The sequence below is a fragment of the Camelina sativa genome, chromosome 19 (genome assembly GCF_000633955.1).
Source record: "Camelina sativa cultivar DH55 chromosome 19, Cs, whole genome shotgun sequence".
NCBI classification, from domain to species: domain Eukaryota; kingdom Viridiplantae; phylum Streptophyta; class Magnoliopsida; order Brassicales; family Brassicaceae; genus Camelina; species Camelina sativa.
Window position 1 is genome coordinate 7,214,785 of NC_025703.1, and position 17,116 is coordinate 7,231,900.

General features: G+C 37.8%; 4 protein-coding genes across 4 annotated transcripts in view; 1 reads left to right on the forward strand and 3 right to left on the reverse strand.

The window, feature by feature from the left end:
• LOC104767516 (phosphoenolpyruvate carboxylase 3-like) overlaps positions 1 to 581 on the forward strand; it is a 5,605-nt gene extending 5,024 nt beyond the window's left edge. The window contains exon 11 of the mRNA XM_019241482.1: positions 1 to 581. This exon is cut by the window's left edge and continues 38 nt beyond it. Coding sequence (XP_019097027.1) covers positions 1 to 341 — 341 coding nt within the window. The 3' untranslated portion in view covers positions 342 to 581.
• Positions 848 to 4,118, reverse strand: LOC104765313 (TPR repeat-containing thioredoxin TTL2-like). Its single transcript, XM_010489007.2, has 7 exons — positions 2,770 to 4,118; positions 2,498 to 2,693; positions 2,232 to 2,416; positions 1,807 to 2,140; positions 1,513 to 1,717; positions 1,323 to 1,429; positions 848 to 1,241 (listed from the first exon to the last, which is right to left on the reverse strand). Exons 1-7 carry the CDS (start codon positions 3,792 to 3,794, stop codon positions 1,089 to 1,091), a joined length of 2,205 nt encoding a protein of 734 aa, XP_010487309.1. The 5' UTR covers positions 3,795 to 4,118; the 3' UTR covers positions 848 to 1,088.
• LOC104765314 (probable beta-1,3-galactosyltransferase 13) lies at positions 5,830 to 8,468 on the reverse strand. Its single transcript, XM_010489008.2, has 7 exons — positions 7,860 to 8,468; positions 7,399 to 7,551; positions 7,212 to 7,294; positions 7,026 to 7,125; positions 6,769 to 6,882; positions 6,466 to 6,608; positions 5,830 to 6,360 (listed from the first exon to the last, which is right to left on the reverse strand). The coding sequence occupies exons 1-7, from the start codon at positions 8,219 to 8,221 to the stop codon at positions 6,269 to 6,271; spliced, it is 1,047 nt and encodes a 348-aa protein (XP_010487310.1). The 5' UTR covers positions 8,222 to 8,468; the 3' UTR covers positions 5,830 to 6,268.
• LOC104765315 (increased DNA methylation 1-like) overlaps positions 9,961 to 17,116 on the reverse strand; it is a 9,972-nt gene continuing 2,816 nt past the window's right edge. The window contains exons 2-10 of the mRNA XM_010489009.2: positions 14,617 to 16,928; positions 14,239 to 14,356; positions 13,837 to 13,919; positions 13,392 to 13,633; positions 13,181 to 13,267; positions 12,898 to 12,997; positions 12,510 to 12,711; positions 12,064 to 12,431; positions 9,961 to 10,057 (exon numbers count right to left, since the gene is read on the reverse strand). Of these exons, the coding sequence (XP_010487311.1) occupies positions 9,998 to 10,057; positions 12,064 to 12,431; positions 12,510 to 12,711; positions 12,898 to 12,997; positions 13,181 to 13,267; positions 13,392 to 13,633; positions 13,837 to 13,919; positions 14,239 to 14,356; positions 14,617 to 16,872 (3,516 nt within the window). The 5' untranslated portion in view covers positions 16,873 to 16,928 and the 3' untranslated portion in view covers positions 9,961 to 9,997. The remainder of the gene's footprint in view (positions 10,058 to 12,063; positions 12,432 to 12,509; positions 12,712 to 12,897; positions 12,998 to 13,180; positions 13,268 to 13,391; positions 13,634 to 13,836; positions 13,920 to 14,238; positions 14,357 to 14,616; positions 16,929 to 17,116) is intronic.

Here is a 17,116-nt window from a genome sequence, read left to right on the forward strand (position 1 = left end):
ATTTCTTGACAATACCACTGAGACTAAAAATCTCGTTGTTGCAGACTGCTGGACATAAAGATCTTCTTGAAGGAGACCCTTACTTGAAACAGAGACTGAGGCTGCGTGACTCTTACATTACTACCCTCAACGTTTGCCAAGCCTACACATTGAAGAGGATCCGTGATCAAAACTACAATGTGACCCTGCGACCACACATTTCCAAAGAGATCATGCAATCAAGCAAATCAGCACAAGAGCTTGTCAAGCTTAACCCAACGAGTGAATACGCGCCAGGACTTGAGGACACGCTCATCTTAACCATGAAGGGTATCGCCGCAGGATTGCAAAACACAGGTTAAGTGAGTGAGCCAGTGAGACAAAACAAAACTTTGAATTCTCCGTTTTTTTTCCTTCTTATTTTCCCTCTTAATAATGTCTTTTTTAGAATCCAAAAAATAATAACTTTTTACGGTTGGATTACAGTTTACTTTATGTATCCACCGTTCCATTGTATGAAAGTAACACTGCTCTGTTTCTGGAAGTGGAAACAAAAACAGAGACAGTAAATCTTAATGTTTGATCTTCTTTGTCTTTTGCTACTGCTCTCTGTCTCAGAACCATCTACATTTGTTAATACCTTTAAATTGCACGTCGTCTAAAGTCTGAATGTGGTCCCTGATACAGCAGGCATGTTAATAGAACTATGCCGTTAAAGAAGGGAGGTGCGTTGACGACACGACACGATTGTTTTTGTTTTTTTTGCTGTTTAAGACACACGGCTCGCATTTGGTCTGCATGTATTACTATAGCGTACAGTTCTCACTGTAACAACACTGCTTAAGAGTTAGACCAGATAAGAAGAGAAGAAGAAGAAGAAGAAATTTTATTGATGGAAAAAATGTGTTGACAACATGAATGAATGATGTTCTGTCTCTGCTTATTTTATATGGTTTCATCACCTAAGTAGCCAAAATTTTCTCTATGTACAAAGGGACTAATCTCTCTTTTAAATTCCTTCCTAAACCTAACAGAGCAAGAATGAATAAAATCAGAAGTGATCTTTTTTTTTCTTCTTTTGAGTGAACATTATCTTGTTTTGAGTTTTGCTAAAGGCCATAGTGTCTCACTGTTTTCTCTAGTGCTTCCTTGCTTGGACACACAATCTCTTTCATCCGAATCCCAAGTTTGTAAATTTTGAATGTTGGCACAACTCTCACTCTCTCTGCATCGCCCACTGCTGGACACTTTACAATCTCCACCTATTGAAAAGACAATTTCACAAATAAGATTACTTGTTCTCTGGATACATAAACAGATGTCTTCACATTTTTGTTTTTTACCTTGAGGAAATGTAAAGATGGGTAACGAACACATAATGCGTCCATGAAAATAGACATCTCCTTGCATTGTGGATCAGAGGCTCTAAAAAAGTGTACAATGGAAACTCCTGCCATTGAAGTATACAACAAGTTACTAGAGGGAATTTTTCTGACTGCTTAAGAGCATATATAAGTTTCAAATATCACTTACCAGGACGGGTTAATGCAGCTTTTAACTCTTCAAGACTAGAGATTTCCTCAACTTCACCTCCAAACTCCATGTTTAGAACTACTTCACCGCGAGATTTCTTCAATGCAACTTGAGCGTGAAACAAAGACTCAGCCAATTGCTTGTCATAAGGCAGTTCCTTTCTTAAGGTCTCATAGTCGCTCACTGCTTCAGCCCATCTTTCCAACTACAGTTTCGTAGAAATAATAAACTTAGAACAAGTGAAAAACCAAAACTAAGTCATACCATATATATATATATATATATATATTTCACCTTGCTATATGAAGCAGCCCTTTGAAGACGAGGCTTTGTGTATCTTGGTAGAATGAGCAATGCATGGTTACAATCTTCGATCGAACTCTCCCACATCCCAACTTTAAAGAAACAATCTGCTCTATGACATAATAGAGTAGCATTGGATGGATCATACTTAAGGCCTTCCCCATAAGCTGAGCTTGCTTCAGTGTATCTTTCTAATTCATAAAGATCGTTACCACGATCACGCGCCCTTGTAATTGATCTAACATTTCTATACAACGTTTCAACTTCATAGTTTTGTGGATCCATCTCTGAAGCTTTCTCTGCAGTTGTAACTGCATTTTCAAACCTGCAAGAATTTATCATTTTCTCTTCACTCTTTTTTAACCATGACATAGCAATAAGACAACAATCAAACTAAAATGTCTACAAAATCTCACCTCCCTAGAGCCAACTCGATTTGGGATTTGACAAAATATGTGTAAGCTTCACATATCATATCGAAAAACCGAGTCTGTGCGTAAGAGACCGGGAGTGGTTCTACTTTGGGGACAAATTCTAGTTCTCTTTGAGCATCATCAAGCCGTAGGAGTTTCAGTAGTGCTTCAACTTTACACATAGCTAGCTGAAGATTTGAGATATGTAAAATACTTAAAAACGTTTTCATGATGTAACACGGATTAATAAAAGAATGTTTGTTATATACCTGAGGAGAAGAATCAGCTCCAGACGCCATGGCTGCACTTACTTCTGTCAAAACTATATTCCATTCACCTCTTCTTCTTGCATATGTGCATTTGTTCAAGTGTCTATCTATTTGTTGAAGCATCTTCACCACCTTGGGATCTGATGGTTCTGCCACTGAATAAAAGTGTATCCCTGCACTATCGACATAACCTAATCTGCAACCAAATCAAGACTCAGATTTGATTAGATATCCAATCTCTATCAAGATTCTATTAAGCAATTCAGTTTTACCTAAGAAGCAAGAAGGCTAAACGGTGATGAGCCCTTGCAAATTTTGGATCCAATTTAATAGCTTTTTCACACTCATTCACTGCTTCACCAATCTGACCCAAACTAGACAATGCAGCTGCTCGATTGCTATGGTAAGTCGCATTACTTGGTGATAACTCTATTGCTCGATCGTACAACTTCAAAGCCTCAGTGAAACAACCTTTCTTGAACATATCGTTTCCAATTCTCTTTACCTCTTCTGAATTCGAACTATATAAAGCAACCTTCCACGGTATCTCCGCGTCGCTAGAGCTGCGTATAGCTAAAGGCAAAACAGAGGAAGAAGAAGAAGAACAAGACGTCCTCGTTGGCTTCACCGGAGATAAGTTGTTTCCTGGGATAATGCTACCGTACCCGTATGACTTAGCACCACCTGGCCCAAGAGCCATGCTTCTTGGTTTCTCTTGAGTCATGCCTGTAATCTGTACCTTCCCCGACGGGAAAAGGTTCCCGCCGGGAAGTATTTGGACATGCTGTTGCAACGCACTAGAGCTTTTAACCGATGGTTTTGTTCTTGTTGTACTCGAAACAGAGTTCGATGGTCTTATAATCCCACTTGCTGTCTTTGGGCATCCTGTCTTAACGCCAACTTGGCTGCTTGAACGAGATTGAGCGCGGGCAGGACTACTAGACCCAAACTGAGCGGCGGAGGAGCCATTCCTCGACTTTGATTGTGCGGCGGAGGGAGTACTAGATTTAGCGGCGGAGGGTGTGTTAGACTTAAAGGATTGAGCTTTGTTCGACTTAGAGGATTGATCCGCGGAGGACGAAACGGGCCGATCCGAACTGGGTTTTCTTGTATGTCCAGCATGACCCGTAACCGATCCAGAGGAGCTAGAACTGCAACTTCCACTACTAGTGGTCTCCGTAGAGGTGGAACGGGTCTGAAGCGGTGTAATTGGTGATCCATGATCCACATTAATTATAATACTATCTGGCTTATCGGTGGTGACACAGTCAGGTTCCCGTATCAAAGGCTTTAACATTTTTTGTACGGTAAAAAAAGAAGATACCTTTTTAAGTAGTGATCGGTGATGAATCCCCAAATTTCCCTAAAGGTTTCTCTCCGGAAGAAGATTCAGAGCAATGACCTGACCTTCAATGGTGGAGGAGGATCATATATGTTCTGAACAATGCATGGGAAATGAGAGAGAAAAGGGAAATATGGGGATCTCAGCGATGTCAAAGAATGGAGCAAATGAATGAATGTGATAAGTGTTGTTGTTGTTGTCTCATAGATAGAGAGAGAGAGAGAGAGAAAAAAAAAAGTTTCAGAAACAGAGAGGTAGGAGGAGACGACGAAGAGCGAGTGAAAGTGTGAAACAAACAAAATAATGATATAATCGAAAGTTCTGTGTGTTTATTTAATTCTTTAATATTCTTGTTGACAAATAAAAAAAGTGATTTTCTTTTTTCCTTCTCTGTTACGTTAAAGTGTGTATGTAATACAACTGCGTAACACAAAAATAAATGTTATAATGTACGGATATATTAAAATTCAATGTTTTTTTTTTCTTTCTATGAGGAATATTTTGTAAAAAATAATATTAATTTGTACCAGATTTTTGCCTAGTCAAATGAAAACTAGTGTCACTATGATCTAAATTTTGCGATTTGAGAATAAATTTAGGATTTGGTTTTAGCTATTTTAATAATCTTCAAATCTTAAAGTCTTGACTGAATCCTTCTCGTGCCTTGCGCTACGACTATGTCCACGCAACAACACTCTACGGCTACCATATACTTATAAAATGCGAACCTTCATATTCATAATAAAATCGGCTCTTAATAAAAATAAAAAATCAGCTTCACGAGACAGATTTCTAAGGAATGTCTTATCATCAGAAGAAACATAATAAAATAGTAGGTCATGTATGAAGTAAATAAGTTATTAAATAAATTTGCTGACTTTTTTTTGTTGGTCTTTCGATTCTATCTATGTACTTTTAAATTTCTTTCTCAATCATTTATTAGCATATGGTTTTGTTCTCAGATCTTTTAGCAAACTTTTTTTGTCAACGTACTGTTTACAGATATCATAATGTACACGCACTGACACACGCATATAAATTAGAAACCTACGTGTGTTACATATGTAACGCATAAGCTAGACGCATGCATATTCGTTTCATCTACGTATATTGGTCATATATGTAGCTTTTGTTTTGTATATATTAATATATAGATTCCCACACGCTTCAAATATCTCAGGTTCATAATTCAGATCATTCATTTTACATTACATATTATGTGTGTTCATAGAATCCTAACATCTGTTTAATGTATAATTGCAGCTATTGGATGCGCATATATATATATATAAAGAAGGTAACATACACTGCTTTAGAGTTTAGACAAATATAAGACCATGAAAATTAATTTGGTTGGTAAGTTCATGAACCTACTTCTAATCGGACAACGAATTAAATAATATGTCTAGATTTTCTAGTACGAGTAGGTAAGCACTCACTTAATTGTTTTAACAAATTAAAAGAGACACTTAATTGGCTAAGATGATATTCCACCTGTGTTTCACGTTGTGTATTGTTCTAATACAATGCATACTGATTAAAATCTTTTACAAGAAAAGACATTAATAGGTCCTATACGTTTACACCAAATTACATTACTAATTAAGTTTTCAAAAGTCCCCTTATTTTAAAACAATGTTAAAAATATCATTAGAAATGTTGAAGGTGTATGGGTTTAAGCCAAGCCATGGTTTCTTAATTCTAAATATGAAAATCATTATTGGACAGCAGAAGCAGTGTAAGATGATGGGTTCTCTTGTTTTTATTTTTTATTATTATTGTGGGTTTGACAGCTTTTACACAAAGATAGTTAAGATTCCAACTTTTTTGTTGGGTAAAATGTAAAAACCATAATTGACCTATCGTTAAGACTTTACGACAAATTAATTGCCAGCTATGTTCTACTGTCAAATACGTATTGAATTTTTTTATATAATTTTACTAGGTTAAATGCCAGTTCTCTTTGTTCGATTTCACTTTTCCCTCTAGATTCACATAAAGATGTAGTATAAAATTTTCAATTCTAAACTTTTTGTGGAATATCGTAAAGTACAAAAAACAATACAAAAAATTGAAGTAACGGAAAAAGAAGCTTAATTGTTTCACACTGTAACTATCACTAAAGAAATTGCAATTATTAGTTCAATCTTATACTTGTACAACAAGGTATCACCCAAAACTTGTTATACACAAAAAATTTACTAACCCTAGTTTAAAAAAGAACCCAAAAGCTGTTTAAGCGTGATCAACTCTCGTCGTTTTTTCTCACACTCCCCCCGGAATAACAGAGCTGCTGTAAACTGAAAATCGAGAGGCTTGCACAATCTGTATGAAGCAGCTTCAATGGCGGACATGTCAGAGAAAGAGATGTATGAATTGTTACGCCTCGGATCTTACATCAGTACAAAAGATATATATAAGAGGGTAGATCATTTATCATCATCCGATGGCAAGGTCGGACTCTTTGAGCAGCTATCTAGCTTGTGAAGTTCCAACATTCTTTTCTCTGGATTACAAAGACCTGCAGCAGTAACATATTCAATCCAAATTGTGATCGGTTGTTGTAGAAATGCTTATGCAAAGTGACTAAATTAATTCCTTAAGACCAGAACGAAGAAAAATGAACCTGAGCATTTTGGTATATCCCAGATAGCAATGGAGTGTGGTGAGCACTCTGGTTCACAAAGGGTGTGAAGGTTCTCGTGTTTAACGTTCATTGCCAGCATCCACGCACCTATTGTCACATCCTCGTTGCTAAACATCCTGAAACTGTAGTTTGGCAAAATTTCTCACCTTGTTAACCAAAAAGACTCTGACAAGTATAGAGGAACAGGAGACCTCTTTAAGAGTGAAAATGAAGTCCTAATCGAGACATACCACTCGAGGAGAATTCAAAAGCATATATAATATTTGGGGAGACAGAACTTGCCTGTTGTTCTTTAGGGCAACCAAACTTGTGACAACATCAGCAGAAAGAGCATATATGGGGCCATATGCATGAAGAAAGTATTCTTTCCCGAGCAGATCTCCCAAGGGTTCATACCTGCAAAAGAATCCAACCAAACAATTTTCAGGTACATTGAACCGCAAGAGATGATTAGGTGTCGCAGTAATCCTATCTTGACACAAAGTTTTTCAAAGGAGAAGCATGATTTTGCGGATTCTGTTAGTTGTTCCCGTTCTTACCATTTGAGTTTTGGATCTGTGAAAACTGGACCCTTTTTCAGGCATCCAATGTATGTCTGCGAGTGACTCCGCTCTTTAGCCAACAGCAAAGACAACCGATCTGTGAAGAAAATAACAGCATCTTATGAAGGATCAGAACATTCCTGAAGACACGGATTCAAAACCAGAGAAAGCAATCAATTTTACCTGGCCTCAAGTATATATCATCATCAGCTTTGACATAGAATTCTGAATCATATAGGGCGTATGCAGCTTTGAAGAAAGCCAAACTATAACAGCAAAATAACAAAAACATAAACTATGGATCACATTCTTTTAGTGTTATCTGTCCTATGAGATGTGAATAATAAAAAGTATTAGTCTCTAAACTAACGTTTTGTATGGGAGCTTACTGTACTCCTCCTCGATATCAAGCAGTACAAAATCATCGTACTCTGCGATTTCCCTTCTAAGCTCAGCCATTTTACCCTCATCTTTGGTTTTGCCTATAATAAACCTGATGGCCAATCCTGTTGATTCTTCCAAGCTGCAGAGAGCAGTAGTTTTCTTCAGTGAAACAGAAGACTCATTAAGCATTGAATATAAAAGTCCCAAGACTCATCAAGCATTGAAGCTAAAAGTCTCAAAGATCACGAATGTGTATTCGGAAGATTGCTATACTCAAGTGTTCAAGATCAGTGATCACAGTGCTATTATAACCAGATCAAACCAATCTAGATGATGCAAAATTTCAATCCTTTGTGACAAAAAGATTCCAGAGAACCCTAACTAAAGCTCTAGGACTAGTGAATGAATCAAATTTGAGATTTTGAGAGAAGAGATTGAGATCAGTACCGTCGAAGTCCATCTGGATCGGACGGCATCCACGTGTTCCTGAGAGCTCGTCTCCGGCCAGCTGATCTGAACCCGGTCTGGATTCCGACGAACCCCATAACCTTGTGTCTCTTCACTTGGCCGCCTGCTCCATTATTAACGATGCTATTTCCCGCGACGTCCCAGACGATCCGAACCGTCTTCGGAGGCAAGCTGGTCAGACAGGTCCGGCCGGATAACCGGAGACCCGGGAATAGAATCGTGGATAGTCCGAAAAGGAAACCGGTGAAACCGATAGCTAGAGAAGCGAATACGATCAAAGGCGTCGATCGGCGCGTGAAGAATGATGGCCGCGCGTGAAATAGCTTAGGAGAAGATGGCATGATGGATGGATCCAGCTGCTACGGCGGATCCAATTTCTTTTTTCCGTTAACGGTCGTTAATGGCAAGGCTACGGCGGGTGTTTTTTTGTTCGTTTACTTCACGACAGGTGTGGATCCGTGTTTTCGGATATGGGTCGGATCCTTTTTCAAGATGCAAGGATTTAATTTTGAATTGATACAATTTTAGAACATTCACTAGGTTTGAGAAAAAAGAAAAAAAGACTTTTGATTATAACATTAGTGATGAACACACAAGTTAGGCAAATAGTTAATTAATTTGACCATTATGAAATCAAAAAACAAAATCTAACAAATGAGAATAGCATTCATTTTGTAGGTGAAACGTTTCCAAAATCTCTCTAACAATCTTTTTAAAAATCATAATGAATATCTTTGTTGACAAAATATAAAATCATAGTAATGAATATCTTTGAAGTTAATTAAAATCCCACCAAATTAATTAGATCCATAAATCAATACACCTTCCAAAAATTATGGTGGATTTATAATTCATGCTAGAATTCACCACATGGTACACCACAGTCTATTCGTTTTCATAAATCATTTAAATAAGTTAGTATATTAATATAATCAGGTTTTATTTAGTTAATATAAATATTAGAATATTATATATAATATGTTGTATTTGCAAAATTTACCCCATAGTAAATTTCTTTGTTTTGTGATATCAATGCACTTATATATATATATATATATTATTTTGGTGTTTTTACAATAATTAACAGTACTTGTTAATAAAATTATATGGATTGACTTTGAAAGAACAATAAATATGTGTACTTTCAAAAATACAATGAACTATGATTAAAATCCAAAAAAAATTAAGACCATGGTTTTGTGCATAGTCTTAAACCATGGTCAAAAATACAATGAAATATGATTAAAATCAAATTTATGGTGATTAATAGTATTTAAGACCATAGTTTTTTGGAAAATCATTTTAAAAAAGATTATTGTACAAAAATATACTTTAAAAATGTAAGATAGATTTTTAAAATATATATCCATTTATAAAAATTCAAATCACATCATATGCTGAAAAAAATCTAATATTTTTTTAATTTTATGTATTAAATAGTAATTCAAATAATTAAAGATAAGATTAAATAAAAGTGAAAGGTGAATTATATTTTAATCAAACATATTGCTTTAAATTAGGTAGATAGGTTTTAGAAAATTTGAAATTAATATTATCAAATAAGGAAATTATTGTGTTTGGTTGTAAGTATTTTGGAGAATTTAATTGAGACCAAAAATGTTAAGATAGATACTGATATGACATCTATCATCCAGATCATCAAGAAAGCTACAGACAGTAACAATATTTATGTCTACATATACATCCTTCACGTTATGGATGGCATCACGCTCCTTCAAATCAAAGATGGCATCAGTGATTTTCCAAACAACCTCACAATAACGAGGGGCTTTAATCAAATCAATCATGCTATACACGATGACTTGTGTCTGCTCTCTGTCTCCATTGAAAAGCAACTCTTTATCGAACTCAAGGGTTTGATCAACGATAGAGTTTCAAGATTGAGAGGATCTTCTTCTTCTTCGTCTGAGTTTAAATCATGAGCACGATTGTAATCCACTTGGAAGTGGAATATCAAGTTTTGTGTCTTTTACGTTTAGGGGATGATCTGTATTTTTAAGCGGTTTCCTTATCTTCTCACTCTATAGGTTTCAAGTGAACGAGAGAGAAGATATAGCAGTGGAAAAAACGGTCATAGTTTTTTTAGTCTACTATTATTATTCCGAGTCTTCTTCAGAGCTATCAGAGTTAAGCTGTTCATCAAAACAAAGCAACATGTCATCACTAACATTATTTACTACTACTCCTCCTACATCACTTACTTCTTCTGAAAACTTTGATACCTCTTCCTGCAATCCTTCTTCTTCTTCTTCTTCTTTTTCTCCCATAGAGACTCTTGTTTTATTTGGCATATCATCAACATTGCTGTCTTGGCTTGGGTTCTCTGTTTCTGAAGTTGGCTCTGTTTCCTTGGCTCCAAGTGGCACGGGGAAGCCCGGGGCCGGCTCTCCATCTGAACCTGCTGGAACCATCTGATCACAGCTCTCAACTTGGGTATTCATGGGAAACCCGGCTTTGTCTAGGCCTGGCTCTAGGTTTGTTTCTTTGTTTGATGGTTCACTGTGATCTTTAGAAACACAAACGCCTGTGCAAGAGCAAAAATCCGGTGAGGTGCTGTAAATATATACATAGAGAGAGAGAGAGAGAGAGGGGTGGAATTTACCGTTCACAATGTTGGTTTTTGTGCTCTCGTAGAGCGTTTTCTTAAGCAGAATTGTCCCAGGGAAGACCATCAAGTTTATTCTTTTGAGAGCATCACGTTCTTCATCATCCATGGTTTTGAAGCCAAAACCTTCAGTCCAAGTTTCCACTAAACTCGGCAATGCAGCTACCACAAGCTTCTCCACTTTGAGCGACATAAGCAGCTGCAGCCAAAACCAATCAGTAGTTTTATCTTTTGATAGCCGAGGAATCAAGACAAGAAGGGAAGAGAGATCATCAAGGTCAGCATATGAGAGGTGTTGTATATCTATCATTGTATTAAGTTTATACATTATTAATGTGGATGTAGAATCGAGAACAGTCTCATGGATACATTCTAAATATTGTACCTCTTCGATGGCAGCCACGAGGATTCTGCACATCCCCTGTCGGCGATATTTGCTGCAGGTAGCTACAAGAGGCATCTCTGCAATAGTTACTCCATGCACCCTGGATAGAGTAAAAAGGGTTTCATATGTAACTCATTCCAGTGTATAGAAGTGAAAGAAGTGAAAGAAGTGAAAGAATAATTCTAAGCATCCATTTGCCTGGAGGATTCTAGAAGACATTCCAAACATGTGATAGCCATTGGTATTACTTTTTTTTCCCTATCATAAATTCGATCATACTAACCTGATAGATGCTACTGAGATCATCACATCGTCCTTCTCCACAACCACAGTGTAAAACCCATCAAAGTCTAAGCGAGCAAATTTTGACCTGTACGTGCAACAAAAGATTCAAAAAAGATAAGACATATCGATGAGTATGACGAGCAGAAATGAAGCTACAGAAGTAACAAACACAAATCAAAGAGTGCAAGCTAATGACAAAAAGACGTTACCCCCAGTTGTATAGCACATGAGGTATCATGTCAATACCAGTTCTTGGATCTATCATAGACTGAAAGCTTTCCTCCATAATTGATAGGGCAACAGCTAATTTCGAGTTGCATTCAGCCTTCAGCGCCAACCTTCGGGCAGAATGAACATTTCCATCTTCTTGAAAACATTTCAGAATTGACCAAGACAGACCAGCAGCATTAGGGTTAATGACCCCAACACGAGAACTGAGACCAGTGTACACCTGCATTACACAAGCTACTTGATGAGAACCTAGAAATTTGTTAAGCAGCTGTAACATCTTCTTTTGTTATATGTCAGAGATCCCAAGAGCACCCAAAAAAAACAATTACTCTCAATGTAAATCCAAAAAGTACTTGGAAGAACAAAAAGTTTTCACGATACACACTAGTTGTTTAAGTCACAGAGACTAGGCATGATTAATACCTTTTCGCAATTTTTACCACAAAAGTAGGTCTCTGGACAAAGTTTTCTCGGTTTACTTGCCCCTTGCAAACATATTCCATGATCTGATAACATAAAAGTAACAATCATCAGCCAAAGTGGATTTCAAACCAAAATAACAACTGTGGGATCCTACTATCGAGAGAGGCATAACTTCAAAAGTGAGTTATACAAGCGTCAATTACTAAAGAAAGAAAATTGGAGAAGTGCCGNATGTCATCACTAACATTATTTACTACTACTCCTCCTACATCACTTACTTCTTCTGAAAACTTTGATACCTCTTCCTGCAATCCTTCTTCTTCTTCTTCTTCTTTTTCTCCCATAGAGACTCTTGTTTTATTTGGCATATCATCAACATTGCTGTCTTGGCTTGGGTTCTCTGTTTCTGAAGTTGGCTCTGTTTCCTTGGCTCCAAGTGGCACGGGGAAGCCCGGGGCCGGCTCTCCATCTGAACCTGCTGGAACCATCTGATCACAGCTCTCAACTTGGGTATTCATGGGAAACCCGGCTTTGTCTAGGCCTGGCTCTAGGTTTGTTTCTTTGTTTGATGGTTCACTGTGATCTTTAGAAACACAAACGCCTGTGCAAGAGCAAAAATCCGGTGAGGTGCTGTAAATATATACATAGAGAGAGAGAGAGAGAGAGGGGTGGAATTTACCGTTCACAATGTTGGTTTTTGTGCTCTCGTAGAGCGTTTTCTTAAGCAGAATTGTCCCAGGGAAGACCATCAAGTTTATTCTTTTGAGAGCATCACGTTCTTCATCATCCATGGTTTTGAAGCCAAAACCTTCAGTCCAAGTTTCCACTAAACTCGGCAATGCAGCTACCACAAGCTTCTCCACTTTGAGCGACATAAGCAGCTGCAGCCAAAACCAATCAATAGTTTTATCTTTTGATAGCCGAGGAATCAAGACAAGAAGGGAAGAGAGATCATCAAGGTCAGCATATGAGAGGTGTTGTATATCTATCATTGTATTAAGTTTATACATTATTAATGTGGATGTAGAATCGAGAACAGTCTCATGGATACATTCTAAATATTGTACCTCTTCGATGGCAGCCACGAGGATTCTGCACATCCCCTGTCGGCGATATTTGCTGCAGGTAGCTACAAGAGGCATCTCTGCAATAGTTACTCCATGCACCCTGGATAGAGTAAAAAGGGTTTCATATGTAACTCATTCCAGTGTATAGAAGTGAAAGAAGTGAAAGAAGTGAAAGAATAATTCTAAGCATCCATTTGCCTGGAGGATTCTAGAAGACATTCCAAACATGTGATAGCCATTGGTATTACTTTTTTTTCCCTATCATAAATTCGATCATACTAACCTGATAGATGCTACTGAGATCATCACATCGTCCTTCTCCACAACCACAGTGTAAAACCCATCAAAGTCTAAGCGAGCAAATTTTGACCTGTACGTGCAACAAAAGATTCAAAAAAGATAAGACATATCGATGAGTATGACGAGCAGAAATGAAGCTACAGAAGTAACAAACACAAATCAAAGAGTGCAAGCTAATGACAAAAAGACGTTACCCCCAGTTGTATAGCACATGAGGTATCATGTCAATACCAGTTCTTGGATCTATCATAGACTGAAAGCTTTCCTCCATAATTGATAGGGCAACAGCTAATTTCGAGTTGCATTCAGCCTTCAGCGCCAACCTTCGGGCAGAATGAACATTTCCATCTTCTTGAAAACATTTCAGAATTGACCAAGACAGACCAGCAGCATTAGGGTTAATGACCCCAACACGAGAACTGAGACCAGTGTACACCTGCATTACACAAGCTACTTGATGAGAACCTAGAAATTTGTTAAGCAGCTGTAACATCTTCTTTTGTTATATGTCAGAGATCCCAAGAGCACCCAAAAAAAACAATTACTCTCAATGTAAATCCAAAAAGTACTTGGAAGAACAAAAAGTTTTCACGATACACACTAGTTGTTTAAGTCACAGAGACTAGGCATGATTAATACCTTTTCGCAATTTTTACCACAAAAGTAGGTCTCTGGACAAAGTTTTCTCGGTTTACTTGCCCCTTGCAAACATATTCCATGATCTGATAACATAAAAGTAACAATCATCAGCCAAAGTGGATTTCAAACCAAAATAACAACTGTGGGATCCTACTATCGAGAGAGGCATAACTTCAAAAGTGAGTTATACAAGCGTCAATTACTAAAGAAAGAAAATTGGAGAAGTGCCAAGCATGGCAGACAAAACCAAACATCTACAACTGTAATTGATGAACAGTGACATTAATGGTGATAAAATCTCAGTGAGTCATGATAGAAGAAATTTCAAATCAGAGGCTTCCTTTCATGTGATAACGAAATAAATCATAATTTCTAAGAGATGGCGAGTGGTAAGATGATTACATTTATGCGCACACTGAGAACATTTAAAATCCTGAGAGCGTTCAGCATTATCACTAACCAACTCGCTGCATATCCAACATGTGCAGCTCGAGCAATACCAACTTCCTTCAGGGAGCACCTGGTTAGAAAAAGTAAAAGTAATACAGCCACTCTCTTTAAAGGGTAACGATTTACCAAGGATAAAGTTCTAGTAAGGTAACAAATCCTAGTTATATTAATGCCATGTAAGTTACTAGAGTTGACTTAGTAAAAATTACAGAACCAGCCAAGAAGTTTCACCCCACGTGTATGTTTGAGCAATACCAACTGGAGAAGTTTGGCCCCACGTGTATGTATAGCCAAAATGTAAATTAGACCCTGGAATGAGCCAGGCAATACCTGCATTGATAAGCAAGCCTGATGGAAGGTCGACGGACAATTATCACAGCAGATCAGTTCACCCCCATCACCACAAACACCACAAGAATCATCATTTGGATCATCATCAGAAGCTTCCACTGATATCCATCCATTTCTCCGCGCCTTATACTCAGCAGACCAAGCTTCCAGCTGACATGAAGCTAAAGGCTTTCCTGACCCCATGAAAAGATTCAGACATGGACAATTCTGGTTAAATCCAGCATGGTTCTTGAATTCAGAAAGTGATACAGTCCTATTGCAACATGTACAAACCACTCCATCTTTAGTTACGAGGCCTGTTTTTACCACAGTATCATCATCTGGATCTCGTAACTGGATTACTTCGTCCCTAGAAATTACTTTGGTAGCTATCAACCATGATAAGACAGTTCTTGGACCCAAAATAGACCAATTTCCTTGACATAATTGATTTTCCACATTGCTTGTGCTTCGGGGAAGCAGCCTGCACCCTCCCCTATTGTTTCTTTTTTTTGTTCTAGCCTTTGGTTTCTGGGTTTTCTTTTTCTGGCTTGATCTGCAAACCTTACCTTTGTTTCTGATTATTGTCGACACCATAAGATCATCATCCTGAGAATAGTGCTTCCTAGCTTTCTTTCTTCCTTTCTTTGAATTGCAACATGAATTCTTAATCTTCTCATTCCTCAACCTTTCATCCGGACTTCCCGTTGCGATGAGGTGAATGTTGCTCATCTCCTTATCCTGGCATTCATGGCTGTCGAGAGAATTAGAATCTAGTGAATCATGTTGGTCCAAGGGAGCTGGTTTGATATCCGATACTTTTTTTGATCTTCTGTGTAACTTCTTTCGCATAACACTTTCATGCATGTCTTCTGCTATCAATTTTGAAGCTACAACGCCCTTGCTAACCTCCTGCTCATCACTCCCATAGATTTCCTTACCAACTATATTCTGCCTCTCTAGTCTTGAAGAAACTTTTCGAGGGACAATTTTAGTTTGCACCTCAAGATCTGAATGAATCTCTTGGTTAGCATCCACGTCATTAACAAGATGACTGCCTTCAGATACTGTCAGCACACTTTCAGGACAGCCTGAAATCATGTTCAAACAAATCGCATCTTCTTTCTTCAACTTGTCAACTATTGAAATCCTTGCAACTTCGACTTTATTTCCTCTTCTTAAAGATCCAACGTGCTTAGAAATGAAGACAGCAATCACAAAAGGCTCTAAGGCACTCCACCAAAGTGCCCGTGTGTTAGCAAGATTTAGATTTTTCATGTTCTCCTCGATGTCCAACAGTGTAAGAGAGAGATCAGACCAGAAGTCATTGATACCGGTCCATCTCTTAGTACTAGTATCCATTAACTTATGACCAGCTAATAGGATCCCACCCAACGATTTCCAAGCTGACCCAAATTCACGAAATTTCCGTCCCTCTGGCGATATGTAAAATGTATCACAGTATTTCCTACCTGATCTTCCGCGCTTCTCGATTTTCCATCTGGCAGCATTTAGCAACTTACAGACATATTTGTAGAGAAGAGGACGGGGATCATCTTTAGGATCAATCTTTAGACAGGTTTTAGACATAATTAACTCATTAGGAGATACTTTAGACCCGTTGTTCAACTGCGGCGAGAAGCAAGCCTTCTCACTATGAGGCGTAGAAGCACCTGCACAGATCATTTTGGTTGCGAAGCTCTCCTGAGAAACAGGAGAGGCAATTGCTCTAAATTCTTTTCCATCGGATCTGTCCAAGTTTTGTGACTTGCACTTTTCTGAGGCGATGCCACCCAGATAAACTTCTTTCCCCTTTTCTATGCTTTGCTTTAGCAAATAGGAGCTAGTTGAAACACCCTTGTTAGATGATTCAACTAAATGGAGAGGAATTGTTTCTCTAGCTATATCCGAATTTGGAAAACCATTGAACGCCGATCCCTTTTCATTCCTTGCATCCAAATGCTTATTACCTGAAAGCTTCAGTCTCTTAGCTTTCGTGGTAAAGTCTGAACCATCTTTTGAAGCAGATGCATATCCACTTGTTACGACAGAGTTGTCATTGTTGGAACTGAGAGAGGAATTGAGATTCTTAGTGGAATCAGATTCGAAGTTAATGACTCCAGTAACGAGACATCTTTTAGTAGTATTTCCAGAATCACTTCCAAAGAAAACTTCTCTGAATATCTGATGATCCTCAGAAGACCCTTCAAAGCAGTCGTCACCTCCTAACATCTCAACCTCAGCTTTGCGAAGCATCTTTACAAACTAGCTGCATATTCCACTTCACCTTAAATTAAAAGGGAAATAGATACCTGAAATTTATACAAAAGTAATTTTGTAAAGAAGTTTTCAGTACAAGGTGAAGTTTCCTAATTGTGTTATGTAAGTATCCAAAAAGACACAGATAAGACAGGAAGTACTACTAGTATGTACAACAACACCTTTTTTTATCTCTGACGACTAACTAATAGCCCAGCAAAGATTGAAAAACTACAAATGA